This window comes from Sapajus apella, unplaced genomic scaffold (genome assembly GCF_009761245.1).
Source record: "Sapajus apella isolate SASKATOON/1434 unplaced genomic scaffold, GSC_monkey_1.0 scaffold4, whole genome shotgun sequence".
NCBI lineage: Eukaryota > Metazoa > Chordata > Mammalia > Primates > Cebidae > Sapajus > Sapajus apella.
In genome coordinates this window covers 21,507,096-21,528,007 of record NW_022436944.1, presented here as the reverse complement: position 1 = coordinate 21,528,007, position 20,912 = coordinate 21,507,096, and the positions used below count along the sequence as shown (strand labels likewise).

The window sequence follows — 20,912 nt, the reverse complement described above, 5'->3', positions numbered from 1 at the left end:
AATCACTAGTTTTAAAATGTTAGAGCACAAAGGACAGCACTTTTAGTTTTCAGAATTAAAACCAACACTGTTCTACTTCTGTTTTTTACCTCAATTTGTTTCCTAGATAACTAAGATATTTTAGAAACATTACTTTTGACTAGAAACTTCCCACTTTTGGACCTCTCACCACACAAGTAAATGTTATCCACATCACCACCCCCCATTTACATCTGTTTTCTTCATGAAAACTGTAGACACTTCTGCTGGCAGCTCTAGATAATGCAGGCAGCTATTTACGCAGTTAGGCTGTTCTGGACACTCCTGGCCTACTAGGTGGTAGTATTTTCCTGATGCTTTCACAATTATCAAAATGTTTCCAAGTATGATGTCATTTTCATTGACAGAGAAACTTTTCCACCCAAATCCTTTCCTCTTCCTTCCTTTTAAATATTATATCGAATTATTCAAGGTCACAGTGACCCAAATACTATAGTTTTCAAGCACAAAATTAACGTCTCTATTTTTACTACAAATCAGTTTCACAAATGACTTATGTTCATGTGTAGATAAGGTCATTCGATCTTCCTCTGTTGAATTTCTCTTTGTAATCAATGTGCAAAAATCACAAGTATTCTTATATATCTATAATAGACAGAGAGCCAAATTATGAGTGAATGCCTATTCACAACTGCTACAAAGAAAATAAAATACCTAGAAAGACAATTTACAAGGGATGTAAAAGACCTCTTCAAGGAGAATTACAAACCACTGTTCAAGGAAATAAGAAAGGACATAAACAAAAAAACTTTCCATGCTCATGTATAGGAAGAATCAATACTATGAAAATGGCCAAACTGCCCAAAGCAATTTATAGATTCAATGCTATTCACATCAAGCTATCATTGACTTTCTTCACAATACTAGACAGATTTAAAAAAAAATCTACTTTAAATTTCATATGGAACCAAAAAAAACCCTTTATAGCTAAGACAATCCTAAGCAAAAAGATCAAAGCTGGAGGCATCATGCTACCTGACTTCAAACTATACTCCAAGGCTACAGTAACTGAAACAGCATGGTACTGGTACCAAAACAGATATATAGACCAATGGAACAGAACAGAGGCATCAGAAATAATACCATACATCTACAACCATCTAATCTTCGACAAACCTGACAAAAACAAGCAATGGGAAAAGAATTCCATATTTAATAAATAGTGCTGGAAAAACTGACTAGCCATACGCAGAACAGAAAACTGGACCCCTTCCTTGTACCTTATACAAAAATCAATTCAAGATGGATTAAAGACTTAAACCTAAAACTATAAATATCCTAGAAGAAAACATAGGCAATACCATTCAGGACATAGACATGGGCAAAGACTTCATGACTAAAACACCAAAAGCAATGGCAACAAAAGCCAAAACTGACAAATGAGATTTAGTTAAACTAAAGAGCTTCTGCTCATCAAAATAAACCATTGCCAGAGTGAACAGACAACCATAAGAAAGAGAGAAAATTTTTGCAATTTATCCATCTGACAAAGGTCTAATATCCAGAATCTACAAGGAACTTAAAACAAATTTACAAGGAAAAAAAAAAATCAAAAAGAAAAGTGATTGAAGGACATGAACAGACGCTTCTCAAAACAAGACATTTATGTTGCCAACAAACATATGAAAAAAAAGCTGCTTATCATCACTGGTCATTAGAGAAAAGCAAATCAAAACCACAATGAAATAACATCTCATGCCAGTTAGAATAGCAGTCATTAAAGTCTGGGAACAACAGATGCTGGTGAGGATACAGAGAAATAGAAACTCTTTTATACTGTTGGTGAGAGCATAAATTAGTTCGACCATAGTGGAAGACTGTGTGGTGATCCCTCAAGGATCTAGAACCAGAAATACCATTTGACCCAGCAATCTCATTACTGGGTATATACCCAAAGTATTATAAATCATTCTACTATAAAGACATATGCAAACATATATTTATTGCAGCACTGTTCACAATAGCAAAGACTTGGAATCCACCCAAATGCCCATCAATGATAGATTGGATAAAGAAATTGTGGCACATGTACACCATGAAATACTATACATCCATAAAAAAGAATGAGTTTATGTCCTTTTCAGGGACATGGATGAAGCTGGAAACGATTATTCTCAGCAAACTAACAGAGAAACAGAAAACCAAATACCACATGTTCTCACTCATAAGTGGGAGCTGAACAATGAGAACACATGAACACAGGGAGGGGAACTTCACACCACACACTGAAGCCTATTGGGGGTGGGAAGAAAGGGGAGGGAGAGCATTAGGACAAATACCTAATGCATGCAGAACTAAAAACCTAGGTGATGGGTTGATAGGCACAGCAAACCACCATGGCACATGTATACTTATTACAAGCCTGCACGTTCATCACATGTATTCCAGAACTTAACATAAAATATTTTTAAAAAGCTAGCAATTTCGTAATTACTTTAAGATGTATATTGTTTGATATTTAAAAGAAAAGGCTGAACATTAAAATATGCATCTTACATATTACTCACCATAAATGGATTTCAAGAATAAAAAGTAAAGCTTCAAACTAGAAACCAGTTTCTATCTAAAAATTGATTCATATTAGATTTATACAGATAAGTATAAAAATAATGAAATACCTAAACATATTTTATATAAAATGTTAAGAAACACAAAATTGTTTATATACTTGTAAGAAAACAAATGAAAATATGAATGTTCATAGATATATACTGAGGAGATATAAAAACTGAAAGCAGCTAAGAACTAAAACCATATGGGAGGGCGGTATGTGATTTTTTAAATTATTTAAAATTATTAAAATTATTTTTTCTAATGGCATAAAACTTGGGGAAATTATGAAATAAGCTCATTTTATATACTTCAGTATTATCAACATACTATCAATACTTCATCACTTACAGATTATGTAAATTTTTAATGAAAAAATTGTTTAAATGTTTAGGTCAATATTATGGCTCAAAACACTGTTATAATAAACATCTGTTACTAAACAAAATAATAAGTAAAACTAACTTACAAAAATTCATACCAAAAATCCTTCCACCTTTTATAAAGGTTTAAAAAAGTTTGTAGTAATCTGCTTTCTTTTCCTATCAGCCTGGATAAGAATAATATGTAACATACTCATTTCTATTTATTCAACTTTAACCCAATATTATAAAGTATTAGTGTTAAATGTTACATATTCAATTTTTCTCAAGTTTTTGTATTATATCAAATATACTGTTTATCATGAAACTTCATATTTTACTGTCTAATAGAATAACAACAAAATAAACTAGGTAGGATCATATCAGAGAAAACATAATAGGAGCAGCACACAGCTTCAAATGCCAGAAACAGTGACAGTGCAAACTGAAAATGTTTCCAAGAACACTTAGTATTCCTTAGTAAACTTAAGTCTTTCTAAATTATTAAAGATGAGTGCTTCTTTCTTCTGATATGTCCTTTAGTCACTTTTTAAAACTCCAGTCAGCATCATCCTGGAAATTTGGAAGGAATTGGTGAACACGTTGAAATCACTGAACATAAGACCTTATCCATAATCACTAAATTCTCAGGACCAAAATCACTCCTTATAGACATTTAAATTTTTGAGACACAGTTTCACTTTGTCACCCACCCTGGAATGCAGTGGCCTAATCTTGGCTCACTGCAACCTCTGCCTCCCAGGTTTAAGCAATTCTCATGCCTCAGCCTTCAAAGTAGCTGAGATTATAGGCACCCGCCAGATTTTTTTTTTTTTTTTTTTTTTTTTTTTTTTCAGTAGAGACAGGGTTTCACCATGTTGGCCAGCTGGTCTCGACCTCCTAGCCTCAAGTGATCTGCCCACATCCACCTCCTAAACTGCTGGAATTACAGGGTGAACCACCACACTGGCGTAAATTTGATTACTATATTACCAAGGAAGAATAGCATATTATTTAGTTATGGAAAAAGTGGGGTTGTTCTAGCTCTTGACTAACTGACACTGACAGTATCATAGAGAGCTAAAACAGTATATATACACACGTAGTAAAAGGATTCATTTATCAAATTTGCCTAGGGAAAGTTACAGTGACCAAGAGTGATTTTTTTTGTTTGTTTGTTTGTTTTTTTTGAGATAAGAGTTTTAGTCTTGTTGGCCAGCCTGGAGTGCAATGACATGGGTCTTGGGTCACTGCAACCTTCATCTCCCAGGTTCAAGTGAGTCTCCTGCCTCAGGCTCTCAAGTAACTGGGATTAAAGGCTTGCACCACCATGCCTGGCTAATTTTGTGTTTTTAGTAGATATGGGGTTTCACCATGTTGGTCAGGCTAGTCTCAAACTCCTGACCTCAAGCGATCCACCCACCTCTGCCTTTCAAAGTGCTGGGATTACAGGTGTCCCGACCAACAGTAATTTGATAACGCCAGAAAATAATCTGCCATATTACTCCCAAGAATAATGATAGGTCATAAGATTATTGACTCTCACATTCAATTAAAATTTGCTGAAAGCTTAATATTTGCTACACATGTGCTTGGCCCTGGGCGGGGGGAAAAGTAAACAAGACAGATAAGATTTCTGTAATTCCTAGACCAAAGGCCTAATAAGTAAGAGGGACAAGAAAACAGGCAAACACCATTCCCGTCCAGTGTGTGATGTGTACCTGTAATAGAAGTAGTTCTAGATATTACAAAAGCACACGAGAGACCCGAAGAGTAAAGACTACACTGACACCTAAAAGAAAAGGAGAACTTAGCAGGTAGGGATGCAGTAGGTGGGAATTAGGGGCAGAGGATTCCAGAATAAATAAAAAGCATGTACAGTACACTTTCAGACAAAGCAACATGAAACTTCTGCAAAGTTGAAAGTAATATAGTGTTGCTGAGCAGAGAGGGAGAAAGGAAGAGAAACTGAATGTGAGAAGGGTATGAATAGTGTGTAGTGTTGTGAGGGAAAGAGGGAATAGGGTGGTAGACTGGTGGCCACTAAAGCAGGAGTAAAATAAAGAGCTCTGTAAGATAAATTGAGAATTTTCAACTTTATACCTAAGTTCACAGAAAGTCATTATATAAGTGAGTAGATGACGGGTTTCTGCTTTGGCGGAGTACTCTAGTTCCAGGCTGCTGGGGGTGTGATTGCTACCAGTAGGAGGTTGCAAGATGCCTGAACTAAGAAAGTTGCTGTGGCCACTGAGAAAAGAGATAAAACCAGCATGCACAGAAGTTAGAACAGAGGGCTGTCGGAGTGGGAAGTGTCTGGAGCTGAAATAAAACCCAGATTCTGGTTAAGCCCTGGGTATAAGGGGAAGTAATGCTGCAAATCTTAATCTCTGGGTATATTCGACACAAAAACGAATCTATGACTCGAGTATTCTGACCTGGAGTTTAGGAAAGACACAGGAGTTAGAGCAAGGATTTGAAAACCACCAGCATTGAGAGAATTCACTGACAAGGAAATGACTCGAATTACCCAACAGTGTATATGGAAAAGAGAAGGAAGAGGCCTCAGACAGGCCCCTGTGAACATTTAATAAAACAGAATAGGATGAGGGTCACCACATGTACACAGAGTTATAAAATTTCTAAAAATAAATATTTTAAAGAACAATAGAGATTGAAGAGAAAAGCGCAGAAAATTAATAGACAAAGCAGCAGAGCATCACGGAAGCAAAGGAAAAGAGCATACAAGTAGGACCAAATGAGATCAACATATTGTAAAATGCTGTCTTTAGGTAAAATAAAAATAAGGGCTGAAGTTGAGCAGTTGTCCACTGCTCAACAAAGATTTCACAACAGACCTTAACAGGAGCATTTCTTGGTGTGATGGGAAGAGGAGTAGTGACAGCAAGTTGTCTATATTTTAGAAAGTTTGGCTGTGAAGGGGAGGAGAAAAGCCAAGTGCAGGTTGGAAGGCAGTGTGGACTGAAGAGGATGTTTTACCTTGTGTTGGCTAGGTTTGCTTTGGGTTAATTAATCATCAGTTTGATTAAGTAATTAATATGAAACCAGATGATACACTGTGTAAAAGTATTTAAAGGGTCTTTAAAATGCTAATAAGGAGATGACAGAGCTGGGGAAACTGTTTATAGGATAGAGACTGAAGGGGAGCACAAGATAGAGGCTGCTTTGTAGTAAAGATGGAATGGGATTTAAACCAAAGGGGAAAGATTAACTAGAAGAGATAGGAATCTACTTCTTTAAATTTGATGGAGCAGCCATTGCCAGGGTAGGTTTTCCCTTGCATTTATTTCTATTCACATAGCTTTTACTGGAATTCAGATCACTCACTCCTTTGGAACAGAAGGCTACCCCCACCCCATATTCTCTTCCCACAATAAAAATCTGTTAATCTCTTTTCTAGGCACCTAAACCAGGCAGTTAAGCATGTCAAACGGTTGTTTTAAGCACAGTATTACTATATTTTTTCAATGCAATTTATGTTCCAGCTTGCTTGAACCCAAGCAAAACAAAGTTTTCATCTATAAATTTTGCAGTCAATAACATTTTTAGCAAGCTCAATCTATATATTTGAAACAGAAAGGCATCCAAATTTTTGTTAGACAAATTATGTTACTTTCATTAACTGTAATTAATGAAATAAGAGCAAGAGGAAGCTTTCTGGCCATATTGTAATATCCCAATCTTAACAGTGTTGTTAACTTAGAAAATGACAAGTCAGGTGAATTAAATGATCTCTTAATGATCCGAGCAATTCCTATTGAGAAATGATACCACAGAATGACACAAATGTGGCTCTCATAGAGAAAGAAATCTTAAAAAATAAAATACATGACATTACACATATCCAAAGTTTAATATTCTTACATCTTAAGTATCCAATCAAAATATGTAGATGACAAAAGTAGTTAGCTAAGACACAGAAACAGCTATAGTTGCAACTCATTGCAAAATACAGTTAAAGAAAATCTTATTTCCTAATGACAGCAGCTACAAACACACAATTCAGAAACTCTTATAATGTGGCTCACTTTCAAGTTAGTTATTATTTAATAAAACACTAAATGTGCTATAAATAGAATAAAAGGTTACCACTGCTGAGGAAAAATCATCAGTTTGATTAATTAATATGAAACCAGATGATATACTGCGTAAAAGATGAAGCCTTTATTTTAGCACCAAAATTAAGTCTTTGAAAGAAATTTTAGAAAATAAAATAGATGACATTACACATATCAATCCATAGTCTATCTCCAAGAAATAGCCAGATAAAAGTAACTGTGACTTACCTTGGTGGGTCCATTTCCATTAATTGCCACTGGTAATGCTTCATAAAATGTATTCTTAGCTCTGGCTTTGCCATTTTCAAATTTTAAAACAACTTCATCTGGTTTAAAAAGAGAAAATAGGTTTTAGTAATTTAAAATGTGTCTGTATTCGTGTGTCTGTGCGGGTATGTATGTATGTTATCATTACAAAATTTCTCATGTACGTAATATTTCAAGGGCTACAACACTTTTAGTAACTTCATCTACTCCAAGTCAGCAGATACCCAAAATGAAAGATGACAGTGACAACAGGTACAGATAGCAAACTCACTCCAACCTGGCACCAGTAAAATGATTGAGGTGGTAAACCATTGAGCTGTCTGTTAGAATAATTCATCTGGCAATCCTGCCTTTGCCCATTCATAGTAATGTTATTCTGGACAAGTTAAATTAGTATTTCATTTTAGTCATCTATCAAACGGTATCCCTGCCGGCCTTTGAGGGTTATTATGAAGATAATAACAACATATGCATGGTGAATAGAATATTGTCTGACATAAGCAAGGTTTCTCCAACTGACTACCAAAGATAATATTTATAGTTCTTAAAAATCAGACCTAGAACAATAATCAAGATAAAACTCAAGTCAGAGAGGAACAGGAGCAGTTTTTTTGAAAAAAAAATCTGGTTCATTTCCCAAGCACTCCAAACTAAACATTTTACATTATGAGAATTTTTTTTTTTTTTTAAGAGATTGGGTCTCACTTTCTGGCCCAGGCTGGAGTGCAAGGGCATAACCACTGCTCACTGCAGCCTCGAACTCCTGGGATAAAGCAATCCTCAGCCTCTCAAATAGCTGAGACTACAGGTGCATACCACCATGCCTGACTAGATTCTGATAATCTTTTTACTAAATTAACTGACTTGAAGTATTGTTATCAAACTGCAATATATTTAAAATTATTATGCATATATTTTAAAGTATTTAAATTACAATATTTTAAATTTTACTTTATTGATTATCTTTAATGTATTTTAGCAAGATATATGTATCTATAATGCACAGGCACATATGCACATGCACACATGGGCATTCTCTCTCTCTCTCTCTTTCCCAGTCTGTTAAGTTGTCACCAGTTATCTTTCAGCTGGGTCAAAAGGATTTACTCTAATACTCTGGGTAATTCGCAATACAAAGAATTTCACTGAAAAATGTGTAATATGAAGTGTAATTAATTCATAAACTTATCTAAAGTCCCCAAATGGTGGGACACTAAATTTTAAGTTACCTAAAGCCAGAAGCTTATCTTTTTCACATTAGTCATGGGAAATAATTTTAATCGAATGTACTGAACTATATCAAGTTAATTTCAAGTCCTGTATTTTTTTTAAGTTACAATATTTACACTCTCAACCTTAGTCACAGCCCCTAAAGATAGTTGAAAATGCAGATATTTGTTTGTATACGTAAGAAGTCCAGTATTTAGGAAGCATACCTACAGCTCCATTTAAGGTCTGGAAAATTTTGCATTTGTGATCCAATGTGATGTTAATAGCTTCCTAAAAAATAATAATAGAAACGATACTGAAAATGACAACAAAAACAGCAAATATTCCTATCATATTAATATAGTTTGTACTGGGTATATACCCAAAGGATTATAAATCATTCTGTTAGAAAGACACATGCACATTCTGTTATAATAAAGAAATTGTGTCACATATACAACATGAAATACTATGCAGCCATAAAAAATGATGAGTTCACGTCCTTTGCAAGGACACTGTTCAAGGTGGAAACCGACACTCTCAAGAACAGAAAAACACAAGAACAGAAAAACAAACACTGCATGTTCTCACGCATAAGTGGGAGTTGAATAATGAGAACACAAGGGCACAGGGAGGGGAACATCACACACTGGGGCCTGTTGGGGAATGGGAAGCTAGTGGAGGGATAGCATTAGAATACCAAATGCAGGTGATGGGGTGATGGATGCAGCAAACCACCATGGCACCTGTATAACTATGTAACAAACCAGGACTTTCTGCACATGTACCCCAGAACTTAAAGTATAATTAAATATATATTTCTTTGGGGGAATTTAAAGCTTAACATTCTTACAACTTAAGTGTTTAATCAAAGTAGTTAGCTAAGGCACAGAAACAGCTATAGTTGCAACTAATTGCAAAACACACTTAAAGAAAATCTTGTTTCCTAACGACCACAACTACAAACACACCATTCAGTAACTTTTATATCTGTATCCAATCTATAAATAAGTTGATGAAATATTAACTTATATTGGTAAATATGATCAAAGTATTCTCAAATTAGAAAATCTTGTTTTACTATTCTCCAAAGTTTCACTTACATCAGTTTCAGGAATGTTCTCTCTAGGGCCTATGGGAGACTGCTAATTGTACCCAATATTCCCTTAACTCCCCAATAAAGTAACTCAGATTTTCAGTAGATACATGTGCTTAAAATAAAAAACATTTTTTCTCTTTGGGTATTATGAGTGGCCACATAAATATGTTCTGATCAAAGTGTAAGAAACTATTCAGTAAGACTTCTAGCAAAGCTAATTAAAGAGAAATGAAACTGAGATGGCCTGTTTTCACTACTCTGCCTCGTAGCTGCCCAGAATATGAATGCAATGACTGGAACTCAAGTAGCCATTTTGGACAAAGAAGAAAGATTAAAACTAGGAGCTATGGGCCAATGGTAATAAAGTCACCCTAACAGCATAAAATCACTCTAACAGCCTTGTGCTCCCCATCTCTTAATTACTTTTAATATGATGAAAAAAAATAAAGAAAACATCTTTCTTATTTAGACCACTGCTATTTTGAGTGCGTTTATTTATTACAGTCTAAATATTCTTATGAATAAAGGGCAAGAGCCTGTGTCTATAACACCGTTCTGTGGATCCTCGAGCTCTAACCGCTTAGGAATTTCATTAGCATCTCTTTAAATCTTCAGGCTCCATATTCTCAAATATTTGAAATCCACAAATTGGCTTTAAAGTCTCCTAAAAAGGATTACAACTATCCTACAGGCTCTATCCACTCTGGGCCACCAAACATTTGAAAAATGACCAGGGCTTTTGACCCCAATGATTTTCCAACACCCATGATCTCCAGGCTCCAAATCTCAGAGGCAGGTCTCTGTCCTCAGTGGTATCACAGGTAATTTCAAAATTAAAAACTGTCTGTTGAGTGGCTTTATTTACACGTCATTTCAAATATTGGAAAAAATATTATTTTACAATTGTAGCAAATTAAACATATAAAGTCTATGTTATTATCTTATGAAATAGGAAAAAAAGTCCAGATTTTGGTTTTCAGGGAACCAAGGATCCAGTCCTTACAATGTCACCAACTATGTGGCCTCATTTTCTCTATTGATAAAGTGGGGATACAGAGTCTAGCCTCTAGCCTAACTAGGATCAAAGAAGCTCAGAGAGGTACGAAGGGCTTCACAAGGCTAAAGGACTACAAATGAGAATACAGTGCATTTTTTAAACTACAAAAGTTCACTGATATCAAATGGCTTTGGTGTAGCTTTTGTGAGAAAACAGCTATAGCTGCAAGATGGAGTGACTACAAGAACACATATTTCTAATGCTCTTTGTTAATAAATAACAGCTATTTATTCAAGAGTATGAAAGAAGCCATTCTGTAGAATCTTTGGGATTTCATTATTGTCTCTTTAAATCTCTAAGCTCAGAAGTTTTGATGATGTAACTTATTCTGTTATTCTAAGGCAGCCTTGAAGTGAGTATGCAGTAGAGGCAGGGCCATGACATTGGTGTGAGGGCTACCATTTCACTTCAGTATCAAGTCATTGCAATTGGTGTTTCAATACATATAGCAGTGCATTACATTGTTCTTCTTTCCTTCGGCCTGATCCAATCAAGTTTGGCAAGTTTGCCAACTTTGCCACAGAATAGAAGCCATAAAGAAACATTAAGCTAGCACTGATACCCAGCCAGGTGAGATAAACCAATCTCACCTATTAAAAATATGGCATCAACAAGAACATTTTGAAATTCGGTTTACCAGTTGCCACAGTATCATAAAATCCTTTGTTTCTGACCACTCCACATTAACAAAATAGAACACACCAAACAACAAAATCAATAAAACAAAAATATTGCAGCTGTTACACACCCTTTTCAGTGGATCAATGTAAATTTTAGTGTAAAAGAGCTGATCATCATCATTATCCTGGAGATTCCATTGTTGAACTATACGGTTGATGTACGGAGCATAGCCAATAAATCCTGCAACACAGCAGAGAGAAAGTAGATAGATAAGTTAGGATTCAAAGACCAAAATTGGTGTCATGTTAATTTCATTGACCAGTTGCACAGAGCTATGAGGCTATGAAGCCTAATCCTTAGGTTGGAACTTCATAGCTCACTTTGAAAGAAATATGAATTATTGAGTGTTCCTTGTTTTATATATAAAATTAATACAGTGTTGCTACCAACTGTAAAACAGAAAATAACCAGACTCTTTTTAAATAAATAAGTCTCTAAAATTAACTGACAAAAGAGGGAGAACTAATGTTTTCCAAAGCTCCTAAGGGAAACAGATTTACTAGGAAAAGAATAGATTGAGACAAGAATTTTCTCTCTGACCTTCTAAAAAGCTGTTTGCAGAGTCTCTGTGGATAACTCACTCTTTCTTAAAGAATAAAATCTCCACTACAGTGGTTTTACTGTCAGTGCCAGAGATACTAATGGAATCAAAGGAATGCTGGATTTGTCACTAACTGCAAACATCCCAAAGAAATGTTATATCTAGGACATTTTGGAAATGTTTCCATTACTTTGGCCAGTCATTATTGTGCCTGCTAAACCATTTTCTGGCTAGGCTTTTGTGTCATAGTCTGGAAAAAGGAAGTCTAAAATTGGATTGTTCTCCTTGGCCTTAGCATAAGCATTAAGACCGCCAATAACATTTGTCTATTAAAGACACAAACTGAATCATTTTTCCTGTCTGACTCTTCCTCTGAATTATGGAAATGCAGCCAAGCTGTGATGTTTCATTGACATTCAATACTTTTAAAAAGGAACCAATGTTACTCCTGTGAATTAAAGGAAAGCCTATTTTTTTACCATCAAGATTAAAATTTTCTTAAAAGAATAAAAGAATGCAAAGAGACAGGTCTTGTGAAATTGCTGTTACTGGAGAAAAAAAAAAAGACAAAATGAAAACATGACCAAAACCAACCACTGGTTGATCACTTTTTTGGTGTTCTTGCCAAATAAAACAATTCTATAACACTAAAAGATAACGAATTTTTTAAATCCTATGGCCAATCTTCTATGATGAAAAAGGTACCACATAGAGATATGCAACATTTTCCAATGGCTTATATTACTGTTCTTCAAAAATTGTTTCCTTATTTTTTACAGATCCCAAATGTCCTCAATAAATGAAAAAAAATGTATTTTCACATTACATATTTTATGTGATTTACATTTTTCTATTAAAAACTTTTGTTGTTGTTGATTTTTGGAAATGGGACTCTCACTCTGCCGCCCAAGCTGGAATCCAACGGTGCACTCATGGCTCACTGCAGCCTTGACCTCCTAGGTTCAATCTTCTCACCTTAGTCTCCCAAGTAGCTAGGACCACAGGCATGTGCTACCAAGCCCAGCTAATTTTTCAAAATATTTTTAGTAGAGTTGGGATTTCCCTACATTACACAGGCTGCACTGAACTCCTGTGTCAAGTGACCTTCCTCCCTAGGTCCCCCTACACTGTGCCTGGACAAAAACTATTTTTAAAACTATTTTTAAAAACTAAATAATATACCCACAAACACCTCATGTCCCTTAAATAATTGTCAATATGTTATCCACAAAACTATACAAACTTTTATTAAACATATGTATATTTTCTGCCAATCTCTAATGATTCTGACTACAGAAAGCATAAGGATGATGCTTTGATGTCCTTTTATAGACACTTTTATAAACACCTTTTTCCACTTATAAACACCATTTCCTTATTTAAACTGGCTTACAACTGCACTTGCTTGCTAATTTCTTGCTGTTTCCAAAGCACTATGAGTCTGTCTGAAACCTAACCACCTGAGTATATACATCACTATTTGAGATAAATTTACATGTGAGATTTCTCTATGCAAGTCATCTTCAGAAAAATTTCAGTAAGTATAAAATAAAACATGTCTCAGAGTTCCATAGCTAAATACTTCCTTTAAAAATTAGTTTAACAGCCAGGCGCTATGCCTCACGCCTATAATCCCACCACTTTGGGATGCCAACGCAGGCAGACCACCTGAGGTCGGGAATTCAAGACCAGCCAGACCAACATGGAGAAAACTCTGTCTCTACTAAAAATACTAAAAAATTAGCTGGGTGTGGTGGCTCATGCCTGTAATCCCAGCTACTTGGGAGGCCAAAGCAGTATAATCACTTGAATCTGGGAGGCGGAGGTTGTGGTGAGTGGAGATTGCACCACTGCACTCCAGCCTGGACAATAGGAGATAAACTCAGTCTCAAAAAAAAAAAAAAAAAAATTGGTTTTAAACAATGGAGGACTTAGAATTGGTTACAAGATTAGCCATGTGTTACTAAGGTCTTGACAATATGGAAGCCATGATGTGGAAGCGGCACCCATCCAGGAGCCGAATGCTCAAGGAGAGAAGTGAGGGTGGGTAGCCGTCTTAGGGAGAGGCTTTGATGGTTCATGAACTGAAATCCAACAAAGAAAGACTGCTAAGGCATTAAGTACAGAGTAACCACTAAGTTAAACCTTGGGTTCTCACTTGAATATGGAAGCTAAATCCAAAGGTAGTAGATAGATTTGGAGAAAAGAAAATGGTCAAGAGATCCCAGAAAGCATGATTTGTAGAAATACTGAGATGAAAAAGAAAAGGGATTTGAAGCTAGGCAGTGAAAATTGGAATTTAATGTTTCAAAAGTACAAAATCTACATGAGCTAACAAAGTTCCAAGGTACAACTGTGGGAATAGGTTGATAAAATAAACTATGGGTACAAAGAGCTGGAATTGAGGTATTACCAAGAAACTAAATCACTTCCTAGTGGCTAAGCAAAGCCTAGAACCCAGATATGCTGCTACCTGAAGCAGCACTTAATTTAACTAGCCTGGATCGCATTAGCTATATACATGTAGATCACCCCCAAAATCCATTTTTCTAATGTGGTTTGCAATTTGTACCCAATTTGTTTCTCTAACATGTCCTTCATCCTATTTGGTTACGTCTGTTGTCCATATGTCTACATTAATCTCAAACTAGAAAAAATAAATTTGTAGCCATTATAACATCAAAAGTCAAATTTTATCTAATTTTCTAAAGAGTGGACTGAGGAATATGGTAATTTGTTCCTTTAATCCATGTTAGCACAGCTAATGCAGTATTTTAAATATTCCCAGACCCTCAATATTGAATAGTTTTGACTACTGAGTTCAAGACAAATCACTTATTTACTACAATAATGTTTAAAGTCAGATAAAATTAGTAACTATTCTTAAAAGCTACTTGATTGCAGACTAAGAATGAACTTTTTTAAAGTAAGCTTACTAATCCTATTATCCTATAGGAAGAAAATTTTCAATGTGTCATAATTAAAAGACCTGGATCCATACTTTTTTCCTTTAACAACAGAGTATAGGCACATATACACCATGGAATATTATGCAGCCATCAGAAACGATGAGTTTGGGTCCTTTGTAGGCACATGGATGAACCTGGAAACCATCATTCTCAGCAAACTGACAGAAGAGCAGAAGATCAAACACCGCATGTTCTCACTCATAGGCGGGTGTTGAACAATGAGAACACATGTGTTGAACAATGAGAACACATGGACACAGGGAGGGGAGCACTACACACTGGGGTCAGTTGAGGGGAAATAGGGGAGGGAGGGTGGGGGGTGGGAAGCTGGGGAGAGATAGCAAGGGGAGAAATGCCAGATGTAGGTGATGGGGAGGAAGGCAGCAAATCACACTGCCACGTGTGTTCCTATGCAACAATTTTGCATGTTCTTCACATGTACCCCAAAATGTAAAAAGCAATAAAATAAATAAATGGGAAAAAAAAAAAACAGAGTATATCTAGAAGTCACTTAAATTTGAAAAACTTGAGTTTCCTCACTTATAACATGGAAATAATAACATTTTTATTACCTAGTGTTTTCAGGAGAACGAAATGACATAATATATGGGAAAACGGTTTGTCAATACAGTGATAATAAGATAAGGGTTATTTAAAACTTCATATCTAAAGTTACGACACCTACAAAAATGGTTGTTTCATCAATATTTATAACTGGCATTAAACTTTTCTTCCAGTATCTAACTCACCTCCTGAATTCAGATAACGTTTCCCAATGTGCACAACAGGATACTTGTCTGCTAGTCTTTTATCTGGCCACAGAATTCCATCTGCTGCAAAGACCACTTTGTGGTTTGCCTTTTGGAATTTTTTTAGAAGTTCTTCTGGACCACCAGCAAATATGACATCAAAGCTGTTCAATGAGGAAAAAAGATGTTTAAAAATACATTTGTCAGAATTTAGGCACATAAACCATGAAAAGTTCTCTAACCAATGTCACAATCTAGAATCCAACACAAGATTAATATCTGTGCCAACTATTTACATAGAACACTAAACAAAATTTCCCTCAAATTATACGGATTGCATTGAATTACTCGTGTTTCCATTACATTAGCAAATGAAGTCCAAATAAAAGACAGCTATTTTAGTGTTAGCCTTAATTTTTTTCAATAATCACTTATTCCCAAACTGAAATTATAAAACAGTATTGAAATGTGAGAAGTGCAGTTACTTGTTGTTTAACTTAATCATACAGATAGTCATTTACAAAAGTTGCCATAACTGCCTAATATTTCAAGTAAATTTGTACCAGTCCATTATAGTTTCTAAAGAATCCATTATCTTTGACAAAATGTGTTTAACTGCTAAATGTCATCAATGTATGTTTAACATTTCAATGACTGTTCGGCATGGAATCTTAAAAGAAGTGTGTTCAGGCCAGGCGCAGTGGCTCACACCTGTAATTCCAACCCTTTGGGAGGCCAAGGCAGGCGGATCACAAGGTCAAGAGATCAAGACCATCCTGGCCAACATAGTGAAACCCCGTCTCTACTAAAAAAATACAAAAATTAGCTGGGCATGGTGGCACGTGCCTGCAGTCCCAGCTACTCGGGAGGCTGAGGCAGGAGAATTGAAGCTGGGAGGCGGAGGTTGCGCCACTGCCAGAGCAGCTAGGACCATATTTTACACATCCAGCAGCATCCAGCATCATATTTTGAAAATGACAGATGCTTAGTACATTTTCCTAAGAAGGATAAAATTCAAGAAGCAGACAATCTGATTTGGGAATACACACCTACATACATGTAATAGACAAAATAATCACATATGAGAATACCCAGGGGCAATCTAGGCATATGGGAACACCTAACACTTCTTTTGCATGTCATCTGCTTTTTCCTCATTTCAATCTACTCACTAATGTGCTCACCCATACTCGGTAAATGTTAAGAAGAACATTTAAACAATTTAAGAAACATCAATTTCTACTTAATTCCTAAACATATTTCACACTATTTTAGATGAACCAGAAGGCAGTGCAATATACTGAAGTACAGCTAATGATTTAAATCTTTCCTTTAAAAAAAAAAGAAAGGAAGAAGAAAGTAGTAGTATAGAAATTGGGATTCATGATGTGATTTGGCTTTCTTTTACACTAATATAATAAAATGCTGTCCATCACAAATGGCTAAGTTCTTTGCATCTGCACACTTAAAATATTACCACCACCAAGAAGGAGTCAAATAAATCTGCTATTGTTAGTTAAAATTACAAATATTGTATTTTAAAAGTTTTGCTTTCAAAAAACTTTCAGTCTGTCTTTTCTATAAATTATGTAAAACAATATAAAAGTCAAGCATGTTGGAAATGTACTCTGAATTGTGAGAAGTATATAACGTTTACATCCTAGAATACAAATAAGATCTGATCACCTTTAGAACAACACATATAAATCATACTTTGACAATAACAACAAAATCATTAAAATGCTATTTTCAAAATAATATCTAAGTGACTCAATAAAACACAATCTTTCACAACTTTCCTAAAAATAAATGATTCTGTAGAGATTATGCCAATATTCAAGTTTTTAAAAAGCTATGCATTATTTTTCCACAATGTTTGTTTTGTTTTGTCCACAGAATTAGTATGATATAAATGATAATTCCTTGAGGGTAGCATCTATTTATATCTCTTTTTCTATAGAAATAACTTCAATGCCTGGATCACATTTTGTGCTCAATACATGTATCATGAAAGCAAAGTGGAAAACTCGTTCACTTTTACCACTTTTTCAGCAAAATAATGATCAATGAGAAGCCAAAAAAAACTTGGCCTACATGAAATCAGAAGCAATAGCCTCATATTCATAGTTTCTACTCAAAATTCAGCTTTTAAATAATTTCAATTATTTGGTATTTAAAAAGTTCAGATGCTTTCCTGCCTTTAGAAGTCATCTTATTTCTCCAGATGAACAACAACAAAAATGTCAAAAAATAGTTTCAAAGTATCAACCATTATTTCCCCTTCTTGAGAGGTCTATTTCTTCTTGTAATGTAATTCACCGTTACCCAACTTGTACTGATTTCTTGCTACTGCATCTTGAATATATGCAATTGAGGGACAGGCCCCAGCTTCATTCACTGTGTGAAACATACAATTCAGCAAGATAACTGAATAGAAACTACCCATATACAGTCAAAGTAACAAAGTACACTAGTGAACGGCAGGGATTTGTGTGACTGAAACTATCCCTCCATTTATAACCAGCGTTTATTTATCTTAGGTCAACCTTGCAGATCAGAGCCACCTAGGAAACTGCTCAAATAATGACTACACTTAATATTCATTTTAACTAAATATATCAACTTTTATAGTATATCACTAACTACCATTCCAATTTTTTTTAAGTTTAGTCTTTTGTTGGCAACAGCCAATTCTTTTATATTACCTCAAATTCATAATCATCTTTAAACAAATACTTCAATGAACCGGGAGGTTTCTATATATCTTTGAATAGATATTTCCACAAAATAAATGCTCCTTTTTTGTAAGGCCAGTAACCACCACCATATATGTCTTTCAAATATTTCATATACTGGGAGTCTTCAACATGGTGCACATCTGCATGCTAATCAGTAGAGTTACATACAGTGCCACCAAAAAAAGTGCAATTACTGCCCTGTCCCAAATTCAAATTCAAGTATTAATAGCACCAACATTATTTCTGTTTTTCTTCTTAATAACTTTCTTAAGTCTAAAAGAAATTTTTAAGTCAAAAAGAAAAAGGAACAAACAGCCAGAATTTTTATTAGGTGACTTTATTTGACGTCCCCAAATCGGGAAAACTTATTTGATCATATGCTTTATTTTAGGGCTGAGACTGTTGGTTTATACTTTACTATAAGCAACATAGCAAAAGTTGTGTGAAGATATTCAGTATGTATCAAATTTACTCCCAAGAACACAAATACTTTGTTATATTTTGGTTTATATATTATCCTTTCAAAAATAATAAGCAAGCACTGGCTAACATATAATAATTAGGTCTGCTCATCTTTCATCAATATGACTAGAGTAGAAGAAATACAAGCTTTATAACATAATTCTAAAACAAATCCAAAATACCCAGTTATAAAACTCAACATGCTCATTCCCTTTGATTAAGGTATATTATATTTATGACATCATTTTTCTCCATAAGTCTATAGCCATCTAATTATGTTTGTCCCTAAAATTTTCATTAGCCTATTTCAAAAAAAAAACTCACCAAATTCATTATATTTTTTGGTAACTGTTCTAATCAAGGAGAGATTATCAAACTTTATAAGCCTATATTAATTGCAAGAAAACACACACTGACACACACACACATACTGCAGCATGAAATAAGTTAAAAAAAAGATTGAAGCAATTTATTACATGGACATTTTCAGTTTTCCCTTTGTTCTGAGAATAACCTAAAACCTTGTCAAATATTTATTTTCTCTCTAAATTAAATATGATAAATCTACCCTACAGAGTATATTTATAAAGAGCGAGTTTCTAATTTTAAATATTCATCCAAAAGAAAGTTTAGAACACATATTCCATGGAAGGAATGCAAAAAATTGTTTCTAAATTAATTCAGGCTTTTTAGCATGTCTAAATGGCATAAGGGATAATTATGGAATATTGGAAATGTTCTAAAATTGAATAATATGGATGACTGCACGAATCTGTAAATTTAATTAAATTCATTGACTGTTACAAATGTTTATGGCATGTTATATAAATTATACCATAATAAAGTTATGTTTCTTAAAAGGCCCATCAAAACCACTATATATCACAAGGAGCTGGGGCTTGGAGACTGGGCTGAAGCACTTGGGAATCTCATTCACCCATGGATTTTACTGATGGAAAAAAGAAGATGCTTAGAGTGGTGGTTTTCTGCTCTGCCCACACGGGCCACCGAGAGCACCCACAACCCGCCCTTACATCATGCCCATAGAAAGAGAGTGGTTTTTGAGTTCAGAGGAGAAAGAGAGAGTATATATACCCTTTTCACAGGAGAAAGGTATATAAATCTGTGTATATTTTTATATAATAGTGACCTATGCTTCCATAAAACTAATTATTACAGTTGAATTGTCCTTAAAATATTCCATAAAAAATAAGAATTTGTTTTATTAAAATGAATATATCCTGAATTCTGGCCCTTTATCATAAAGAGCTAACCTTAATTAAGAGTTCAGCAATTGTTATACAGAATGGGCATCGTATTTCAAACAATTTACAAACAGCTTAATTAATTCTCCTAGGTCCTAGATTACCTACAGTTTTCAACTAGATTCATCACTCTGTACTTTTAAAAAAAAAGGTGTTGTTTCTAAAACTAAGAGGGGGAAAAATCTCTTAAATGGCTTCAATTGCTCATCCCTCTTTACCCTCCTGGTTACTTTCTCATGACCCCTAGGTTTTTTTTCACAGGATAGTCATGGTTGGTAATGATGGAGAAAATATTAATGACCCCTCTTAGACAATGAATTGGCTAAGCTGGGATCCATGTTTTCAGTTAGCTGGCTGTTCTTACAGGAGTTTTCAGAAGTTTTATCTGTTTGGTACAGTGATATATCACAAACACTAACACTGCCTGGAAGATACTGTATCTTCCAGTAAAATTTTATTACTTTTTCTGTCAAACTGGGTCTTAAACTATCATCTAAAGTAACAAACTCAACCTCAAGCAGGCTTTAGGTATCTTACAGTGTCCTTCTTCTCATGAGGAAAAAAAACAGGTCCCTCACTATACCAGTTATCCACAAGGCTAAACGCTAGATAGGGGGCCAGAGGTGGGGGATGGTGATGTGAAAGTAAGGGTAGATAAAAGGAGTTCTTCCTAAAATCCAAAAGGAAGTTTGGCGATCTAAAATCATTTCTGACTCATATGTAGTAACTCTTACAAGGAGAATGTGCCTCACAGCCAAAGTCAAAATGTACATGTGGCAAGTACAAGCTGACGAATACGGTTGTTTGAAATCCATGGTAATTTTAAACCAAAACATACTCATCATTTA

General features: G+C 34.9%; 1 protein-coding gene across 3 annotated transcripts in view; it reads right to left on the bottom strand.

Annotated features, from left to right (window-relative positions):
• The window catches only part of PLOD2 (procollagen-lysine,2-oxoglutarate 5-dioxygenase 2), a 95,932-nt gene that overhangs the window by 32,357 nt on the left and 42,663 nt on the right, over positions 1–20,912 (bottom strand). For all 3 annotated transcript variants that reach the window (XM_032264139.1, XM_032264146.1, XM_032264152.1), the window contains exons 4-7: positions 15,600–15,763; positions 11,408–11,520; positions 8,731–8,794; positions 7,256–7,353 (exon numbers count right to left, since the gene is read on the bottom strand). In XM_032264139.1, coding sequence (XP_032120030.1) covers positions 7,256–7,353; positions 8,731–8,794; positions 11,408–11,520; positions 15,600–15,763 — 439 coding nt within the window. The remainder of the gene's footprint in view (positions 1–7,255; positions 7,354–8,730; positions 8,795–11,407; positions 11,521–15,599; positions 15,764–20,912) is intronic.